General features: G+C 37.4%; 1 protein-coding gene across 1 annotated transcript; it reads right to left on the bottom strand.

The window, feature by feature from the left end:
• Positions 1-2,147: 2,147 nt before the first annotated feature.
• LOC120534482 (tubulin alpha-2/alpha-4 chain-like) lies at positions 2,148-7,934 on the bottom strand. The gene is made up of 5 exons (XM_039762079.1): positions 7,489-7,934; positions 6,923-7,071; positions 5,493-5,645; positions 2,594-3,121; positions 2,148-2,507 (listed from the first exon to the last, which is right to left on the bottom strand). The coding sequence occupies exons 1-5, from the start codon at positions 7,667-7,669 to the stop codon at positions 2,217-2,219; spliced, it is 1,302 nt and encodes a 433-aa protein (XP_039618013.1). The 5' UTR covers positions 7,670-7,934; the 3' UTR covers positions 2,148-2,216.
• Positions 7,935-10,007: the final 2,073 nt, after the last annotated feature.

The following is a 10,007-nucleotide window of genomic DNA, read 5'->3' as shown; positions in this document are numbered from 1 at the left end:
AATGTACAGAGACATCCTGGATGAAAACCTGCTCCAGAGCGCTCTTGACCTCAGACTGGGGCGACGGTTCATCTTTCAGCAGGACAACGACCCTAAGCACACAGCCAAGATATCAAAGGAGTGGCTTCAGGACAACTCTGTGAATGTCCTTGAGTGGCCCAGCCAGAGCCCAGACTTGAATCCGATTGAACATCTCTGGAGAGATCTTAAAATGGCTGTGCACCGCTGCTTCCCATCCAACCTGATGGAGCTTGAGAGGTGCTGCAAAGAGGAATGGGCGAAACTGGCCAAGGATAGGTGTGCCAAGCTTGTGGCATCATATTCAAAAAGACTTGAGGCTGTAATTGCTGCCAAAGGTGCATCGACAAAGTATTGAGCAAAGGCTGTGAATACTTATGTACAGCACATGTGATTTCTTAGTTTTTTTATTTTTAATAAATTTGCAAAAACCTCAAGTAAACTTTTTTTAACATTGTCATTATGGGGTGTTGTGTGTAGAATTCTGAGTCAAAAAATGAATTTAATCCATTTTGGTATAAGGCTGTAACATAACAAAATGTGGAAAAAGTAATGCGCTGTGAATACTTTCCGGATGCACTGTATCTGTCACCATCCTTCCTGAGATGGCAGAGGTGGGGCATGTACACAGACTGTTGAAATCAGAAATACCAGTTCTGCTATACTAGCTAAAGAAGATCTCTGTTAGCCAGTTGTAGATCTGACTGTCTTCATTGTTAAATCACTGCGCACACTGCTGGCTGCAATTTTGTAATTTTAGTCCTTTTCAAATGACAGGGTTAGTAATTTCAGGCAGGAAAGAAGCTTGGAGGTTCTTGTGGCAGTACCCATATCGCCAAAACTAGATGAATAGTCTTATAACAGAACAGAATGTCATCGACAGCATGGGATGCACTGTATGTGCAATTGAGAATACCTATTAGCAACATTAAACTTGCCTAATATAGCTATTTAGACATATCATATATGTAGATATAAAGTATGTAAAAATGACTTTCATTCACTTGACAAAGTGGAAAAAACCTTTGAGTTCATTTAGAGGAACTTCTAAGTAACTGTGCGTAAAAATATATTTCCAAAAGCTCCATGGAAAGCGCAGGTGCATATTGCACTAAAAAGAACAGATAATTATAGTAAAGTAAAGCTAATTTAAGGAAATTTGTGTTGCAATCTATTGGCTGACTTTCATCTTTTAATAAACAGCAAAACCTTCCACTTTTCTACATAGTAAAAGTTAGTGCTTACGCTTGTAGTGAAAGAGTGCAATTTGTGCTTTCATCCCTACCCAGATGGCTCATTCATTACATAGTATGCTTGCTAACACAGGCATGATGGGACAAATTTTCTAGAAGATCTCCTGAAACAACTTTAAAAGTGGCAGAAAAGGTAAATGAGCTGGAGAAATGTATTTGTGCCTATGCAGTAGAAGTTTCTTGTTTTTTTAACAAACGCATAAATATTCTGCAAGTGTCACTTTGACTTGAAAGAAAATAAGTCACAAAGACAGATTTGTACACTCATACTATCTGAGGTGAATTGTTTTATATTACGCAGAACAATTAATTTTGAAGTAGAGTTTTGGATATAGAGGTTAAACAAAATGTATTCATACACTACACAAGACAAAATTGAGGACTGATCGTATGATTCTTGCAGCTCCTATAATCACTGTCATCACGATTAGGATTATTTTTTTTCCAGACCTTTATAGATTATTTAGATGTGTTTAGAAATGTATACAGCAATTCAGTTTTATCATCAGCCATATCCGACTAAAATGACTGAACAATCTTTTATTATTTTCTTCATAGGTACTGCCCCCTTTGTGCAATGTGTTAATGCTGAGAATTTTAGAATAATTGTTTTCTACCCATTTTTTTTACAGTTACTGGAATATTAGTGCTTCTGGAGAATTCAGAATTCTTGTTTCAAAGCTCCTTCTCCTTGTAATGCACATATTGATTGCCCAGACAACAAATATAAAGGTCAGCTTATTATTTGTTTCTGTTCCTTGTGTCAAGGTATATAATCATTTTCATTTACTTACCCATTTCTTGGCTCAAATTCTAGCACTTATTTCAGGATAATAAAGCCTTGCAACTAAAGAGTTTTTATGTCATTAACTAATTTGTGTTTCAAAATACATTTTGCCCCACACTTTACGACTATCAGCATTTTTCATAATGACTTGCCTTCATTTAATACTCTTCCTCACACTTGCTTTCTATGGAGTTGATGCCCACCTCCTCATAATCCTTTTCCAGGGCTGCCAGATTTTCCCTGGCTTCTGAGAACTCACCTTCTATCATGCCTTCCCCTACATACCAGTGTACGAACGCTCGTTTTGCATACATCAGATCAAACTTGTGATTCAGACGGGCCCAAGCCTCGGCGATTGCTGTAGTGTTACTTAACATGCAAACTGCTCGCTGCACCTTGGCCAAGTCACCTCCGGGCACTACAGTAGGTGGCTGATGATTGACGCCTACCTGGAAGGGAAATGAATATTCTTTATAAACTTCAGTTGATATGAAAGTCCCTGACATCCTACGGTCGATATAAGTTCCTCACTCACCTTAAAGCCCGTGGGACACCAGTCTACAAACTGGACAGAACTCTTGTTTTTGATTGCGGCAATAGCAGAATTTACATCTTTAGGCACCACATCACCCCTATACAGAAGGCAGCATGCCATGTATTTGCCATGACGAGGATCACACTTTACCATTTGATTGGTGGGATCAAAACAGGAGCATGTGATTTCTGCTACCGAAAGCTGCTCATGATAAGCTTTTTCTGAAGATATAACTGGTGAATAAGCGACAAGAGGAAAGTGGATGCGAGGATATGGAACCAAGTTAGTCTGAAATTCAACTAGATCCACATTCAGGGCACCATCAAACCGTAAGGAGGCAGTAATTGAAGAAACAATTTGACCGATGAGACGATTCAGATTGGTATAGGTGGGCCGTTCAATGTCCAAGTTCCTCCTGCATATGTCATAAATAGCCTCATTGTCCACCATGAAGGCACAATCTGAATGCTCCAGGGTGGAGTGTGTAGTTAGAACGGTGTTGTAAGGCTCCACCACAGCTGTAGAAACCTGTTTAAACAGAGTCTGTTACGTTACAATGCATTCAAACATACAAGGATTAAATGACTGCAATGAAAGATCAGGAAAAAAATAAGAATATGCATGAATGTTCCTTGAACTATCCTTGATTAATGCAATCTGGACAGTATCCACAATATATTTCTCAGTTTGCGTATCTTCCAATTCAGTAACTCATTCAAATACATAACTGTAATAATGGGCAGTAAGAGCCTAACCCAGAAACATCGGGCAAGAGAAAAGAACCATTATCAATACTGGTCTAATTCAGAGTTGCCAATCAGCATTACCTACATGTCCTGGGGATGAGTGAGGAAACCAGAGTGACCAGTAAAGTATGTATACAGAGCAGAAGAGAGAGTGCAAACTGTGCAATGTCCAAACTAGGGTTTGAGCCCATTGATTTACAGCTGTATGACAGAAGTGGTAAATACAGCACCACCATGCAGACCCCTTACAATTTAGATTTATAATAATTAATACTAGGGGGCTTTGCCCCCTGCTTGCTTCGCTTGCCCACTCTCTCCCATTCCCTCCTGGGCGCACTTTGCTCCAGCCACTTCACATCTCTGCCACTCGTGTTGTCAAGGTGTTGGCTGAACGCTCACTGAGGAGATGCGGTCTGATTAGTTGGTGTCTTTCTGCTGCTGCTGCCTTGCTGCGTGTTCTGCTTGTCGCGCTGCGCGTCGATCATTTAAAAGCCTGCACAGCAGCTGTCCTTCTGTCTCACTGCCTTGTCTCGCGTGACGTTAAAGTGTCTCTCGTGGGACATCAAATTGTCTTCCGAGAAGATCACATATAGTCTCCTTCCAAACCTTCCAAGATTTTTTTTTATAATAGAGAGATTAATATAAATAAATGACTTCTATAGCTGCAAATGGATATGGTGTTGTTTAATTATATCCTTATTACGTGGATCTGAAGGACTGCTTCAAGTCGCTTTCCATTTTAAATCACCTACGCCAGACCTATCCTACAGTTTGCTGCCTGAGTATTATTTTTAATTAACAAAATTCTGTTTTTACTAGGACTCACTACATAAGAAGCTAGTCAGACTTTTAATATACCTGGAGCACCATTGTGTCATGTGACAACTAGCTTGTCTCCACCTTTGACTAAAATATAGATTTATGGTACGCTACTAAAATGTTGTTATGAAGAGCCAGGATATTTATTCATTTTCTACCTTGACATGGCTGAATAGAAAGATGCCTAAATACAAGTGGTGTTTTGTATTCCAAACATAATTTTCCTATGTATCAGAGGTTTTAGCCTGTAACTGTTGATTGTGGCTTGGCATACTTGTTATTGCTGGGAATCTGACTTTGTGTGTATGAGATGGTTATTCATTATTCCTTACTCTGCTCACAAACCGCCCAATAGGAATCACTGAAAATTACATTTCCGTTATAATGTCAGAAAAACCTGAACTTTAACCTAAAGCAACAGTTGCAATGCCATTACCAACCTTCACACACTCACTCACTCTGTGTGAGGAAAACAGACTTCTAAGACAATGGCTGCATAAAATCAAGACAATGTGCAAACTCCAAAATAAGGGCCTTCCAGCCAGGTACTGGTTTAGAGTCCAAACCTATGAGATGGCGTTGCCCCACCAGGCTGCCCTTAACATAGTAGCTATTAAGAACATATTTGATTAAAGTGTTTTGTGGAAAATGCCAGAAACAATTTCATTGAAAAGTGAGCCATCATTGACTATTCAGAGTGTCTGTTAAATTAATTTCTAATGCCCATCTCATGTTTCCTGTCATATTCTAAAATTTGCCAGTCCACTACAGGATTTTGTGGTACCAGAGCTAACTCCAACATTGGGTGTAAAGACAGGAACCAACCCAGAACAGGGTATCAGTTAATTAGAAGGACACATTCATACACATTTCCATGCTCGCGCTGACTGCAACTATCCACCCAACATATATATACATGAAATGTTGAAACAAAATGTAGAAATTCAAGAGAGCCTACATGTACTGTACATAGAACAGGCATACAAATGACACTGAGACAGTAATAGGCTCATAAAAGTAGCCCATGTTCCTGGTTCTGAGTATTCATAAATATTTATGATTAATTACCCAGTATAATTGAACAAAAACAGTAGAGTAAGCCAACATTTAACATATAAAATTAAGCTTTAACCTAACAGAGAAATGAAAAACTTCTGAAGCATTTGTTAAATATTTGTGATACTTTTAGCTTTAGTTTCAGCCATCCCATAACAGATTCATTTAGTCAGTAAGTTTAAAACCTTCAAGTTCTTCATTATATTTGACTTTAAATTTCATTAAAGAAAAGGCTTTTAAAAAAATGAAATGGCTTCAAAGATACAAGACGTCTTTACCTGAGGTGCTGGATAGATGGCAAATTCCAGTTTACTTTTTTTCTCATAATCGACAGACAGCCTCTCCATGAGCAGGGAAGCGAAGCCTGAGCCAGTACCTCCTCCCAAGCTGTGGAAAATCAGGAAGCCCTGTAGTCCTGTGCACTGATTAGCCTGAGGAGAACGAACGCGAAGTCAACAAGATTCTGGTCGGTATAAGGTGGAACAGGACTGTTACTGGTGTTTGTTGGCTCATTATGAAGATCATGCTCATTTCTCATTTACTAATGTGCAGATGTATTAATATATTAAAAATAAAAATAAATATCTTTTTGATTATGGCTTATTATATAGGTTGTATTCAGAATAAATACATTCCTTATATTATCCATTCATTGAATTAAGTTAAGATTTCAAATCCAGCAGACATTCCTCACTGAAAGCTCAGTATGACACTGTCTCCTTTAAGTCCATCCATCCATTATCTAACCTGCTATATCCTAACTACAGGGTCAGGGCCTTTAAATGAAAGTAAATAATTCCTGAAAACAATTTAATTGATTGTCCTGAACTCAACTCATCTGTATCCATACAGATTTTAATTCTCTTTCCTTTCTGCTTATAAATACTTGATTCTCTCCTGGTGGTTAGTATGATGCAATGCAAATGACAGTCTCATTTCAGATATAATTCCTACATTTTGTGCCATTGGCTTTACTGTTTTTTTAATTAATGTCTCATTATAATAATATTAATTGTTTACTTTTTGATTGGGTCAAGGTATATTGTTCAGGGCACCTGTTGTGGGCGATTGACATATTTCCTCAGATGTTAGTAGCTGAGAAGAGACATCTTCAGAAGAAAGCAGCGCAGTGACTGGGCACCTGCCTGATTGGCACAAGTGTACCTTAATCGCTTTGCCAAGCATAAGAGTTAAGTCTTAAGTTAAGTCTCTTAACTTAAAGCAGCTATCCACTTGCAGATAAGGCTGTACACGTGGGGCGCTATAAAGCAGCTGTATTAAGGCAAAGTTCCATAACAATACACCTTTTGTGTTAATTTATCATTTTTTTTGCTCCGATTTATTATTAAACTTGACTCTTTAATGAACTACATGGACTTATTTACTCCAGATGAGTCAAATAGTGTATTTAGGGGTCGATTTTTCTAATTATTCAACCTTTCAATGAATAATATTTGAAATTAGGAGCCACATGTTGAAAGTCTTTCTTAATTTGTCATTGTAGATTTAAGCCCCTCCTGCTTTAGAACACTCCACACATGCACATCATCATAATTAACTAGCCTGTTACTTTCTTTTTAAGGTGTTTGGCGATGGCGTTGCAGTGAAGAGGGTGCTATGCTACCAGGTAAAGATTATGAATAGGTAAAATATGCATTTGTAAATAAACACTGGCTATCTTCAGTCTCCTTAAATGCCTTTTTCTCACCAGTTTTCGAATACGGTCCAAGACAGATTCAATGATATCCTTGCCAATGGTGAAGTGCCCTCGGGCATAATTGTTGGCTGCATCCTCTTTTCCTGTGATAAGCTGTTCTGGATGGAAGAGATGCCGATAAGTCCCGGTGCGTACCTCATCTGGAAGGAAAGCAAGTAAATGTGGGATTTGAGAAGAGGAGGTGTATGAGCTATTTTATTCATAGCTCTTTCTGTCTTTGTGTGGGAGCACAATCTTTGCTGACATTTTGCAAGACCTAGTTGGTTATAGATAAGTCCAAATGAAATTAGATATCTGTAACTGGTGACCTGGACTTTGGGGTTATATATTTATTTATATTTATACCTGGACACTGGCTCCACCAATAGCTATAAATACTATAAAATAGTACATTTCAGACTTTCCATTGCCAGAACAAAATTAAAATTCTTAGCATGTGACAGATAATCACAGGAAATGCCAAAAGTTGCCAGATATATAGTATGTCCAATACAAGGTTCTGTCCTCTTAGCCACAGTTCAATTTCTAAATAACAAACTAGAGAAAATGGCACTCACCAACAACAGTGGGCTCCAGATCCACAAAGATAGCTCTAGGATTAAATGTCCCAGTTCCAGTTTCCGAGAAGAAGGTGTCATGGGAATTGTCTCCAATGCCAGCACTTTTTTCACTGTCTAATCGGCCATCTGGTTGGATGCCATGTTCAAGGCAATATAATTCCCAGCAAGAATTGCCCATTTGAACTCCGGCTTGCCCAACATGGATGGAAATACATTCACGCTAGTAAAGATAACACACTTAATAATTTTTAAAACAAAATTCAAAAATGAAAAATGGATTCTGCGGGTTAGATGAATACATTCTACAATGATATGACTATTGTTTAGTGCTAATGAAGCTTAATGTGGTAACATACTATAAGACAGGCATAATACTTTAAAAAAGATAATACAAAATGTAAATAAACGGATTCATAAGTACGTATATTCACTCAACATTTTCAAACCTACTTACCCAGTTCAAAAGTTTGTAATGCAATAGTATTAACTTTTTTTAATTGTAAGGGTAGTTATAGATACCGACAAAAAAGATGTATTTCTATTCAGCAGTGTGTTATTAGTAGATTCTGAACTCTGGACTGCACAAAACAGATGTAAGTTTAATATATTTCATATAAGCAACTGATTTTGTGTGATTTAAATTTTTGGAAGAAATAGTTAAATATTAGTAAAGCTCTTCATACTATCATGTATAGGTTCAAGCAGACCATGGTTAAAACTGTTTAAAAAGATTTTTTCCCCAATGTTTTAGAATCATTTCAAATGTTCAACGAAAGATGTATAAGTTGTTAAAATCATTGTAAATTAAACTATATAATTAAAATTCAAGTATAAAGAGAACACATAATAAAACTAGTCCTTAAAAAAAGAATTAATGAGCAAATGATATCTTCTGACTGTCTACACTTTGCAGACAAATGCACCAACATTTCAACGCGTGATGCTCAAATTTAGAGTCATTTTGGTTGGGACTGATTGGATACCTTGAACATTTTATATTGTGCGGTCAGTGGTCTGATTTGATGCCTCTGCTTGAGTGTGTAACAAATGGTAAAACCTCTGGAACTCAGGACCCTGTTGTTCCTGAAAAAACCCTAAATTGATTACATTTTCTGCTTTTCTGTACACTATATTTATTTTTTTGTACTAATGGCTAATATTGTTGGCAGGTAGCGTGGTTAAGGCTTTGGACCTAAAGCTTTAAACCCGGAGGCTTTGGTACAGATCCTACCGACACCATGTGATCATGAGGAAGTCACTTCACCTGCTTGTGCCCCAACTGCAAAAACAAAAGAAATGTAACTAACTGCATCTCAGAAGCTGCTTTGGATAAAGGAATCAGTGAAATAATAAGTAAAAATAATATTAGGTCACTGGAGCGGCTTACTCTTGAACATGCTATACATTAGATCAAAGTGTGCTTTTTCACTGGTTTTCCTGTTGAATAGGTTTTTATTGATGGCCACTGCAAAACACAATTTTACATCAAAGTGTATTCTTTTGAATTGAAACAGGAAATTAATAGGAATGATGTGAAAATTGAGCATATATTATTATCATTATTACCTGTTTACGATTTTCATTTGTTTATGTCGTTCACTCAAGTACAGTATTTCTTTTCATGTTTTTTAGTCAGTAGTATGTAGTCCATCTTTAAAGTCCACTGATGTGAACATATATACAAAGCAGTGCTTGAAGTTGATATATTTAAGTGGTGGTACCCTGTGTGTTACACTGACACATTACTGTGAAGAACATGGAGCACACGCTTTGAGGATTGTGGCACAGTTTATGTGGCCTTCCCATTAGAAATTCAAGCTCCACTATCTAAGACTGATGCTGGGGTCTTCCTTGGTGTTTGCAGCACTGTGATTGTAGAGCAGGAGGGTGGGAGTCTGTCCCACTTGCAGGTTTTGGTGCCATAGCTAGAGGGCAAAGGAGCAGAATGGATAACCAAGATGAGATCTGGCACTCATCCAATAATGCAGGTAGTCAACAGCAAAAAAAAAAATAGCGATGTCTCAACTTTTTGCTTTATATCTTTTTTTGACCTTCGCCAAACTTTCTCTTTCCCTTTCATAGTGATCACGTCTCTTTTTTCCTGTTCAGGGCACTGTCCTGTCTTTATTTATCCATTTGCCCTGTTGGTTAGTGATGCAATTTGTAAGGCCCTTCAATAGATTTTGCTTTGTCTTTCAATTGCATAAAGGAGATTCTCAGCACAGTGTACGGCATATAAGTTAGCATAATGTTAATACATATTGACAAAAAACATGTGTTAGCTAATTTTTTTTTTCTATAACATCATCAAATTTCAAATAAATCCGTCAAAGCATTTTTGAGATTTTGGGGTATTTATTTTTTCTTTTGTAGAGGGTTTTTACCCCTAAAAATTGAACTATCAAAATGTGCTTTCTTAGCAGATACCATATATACCATCATTCCAAATTTTAGATTTTGAAATAAACATTAGTCTTTGTGTTGATAAGCGAGAGAGAGTCAACCTTTCATTATAT

The sequence above is a fragment of the Polypterus senegalus genome, chromosome 1, assembly GCF_016835505.1.
Source record: "Polypterus senegalus isolate Bchr_013 chromosome 1, ASM1683550v1, whole genome shotgun sequence".
Classification (NCBI taxonomy): domain Eukaryota; kingdom Metazoa; phylum Chordata; class Cladistia; order Polypteriformes; family Polypteridae; genus Polypterus; species Polypterus senegalus.
Note: the sequence above shows the minus strand (reverse complement) of the source record. Positions and strands in the feature narration are given on the sequence as shown.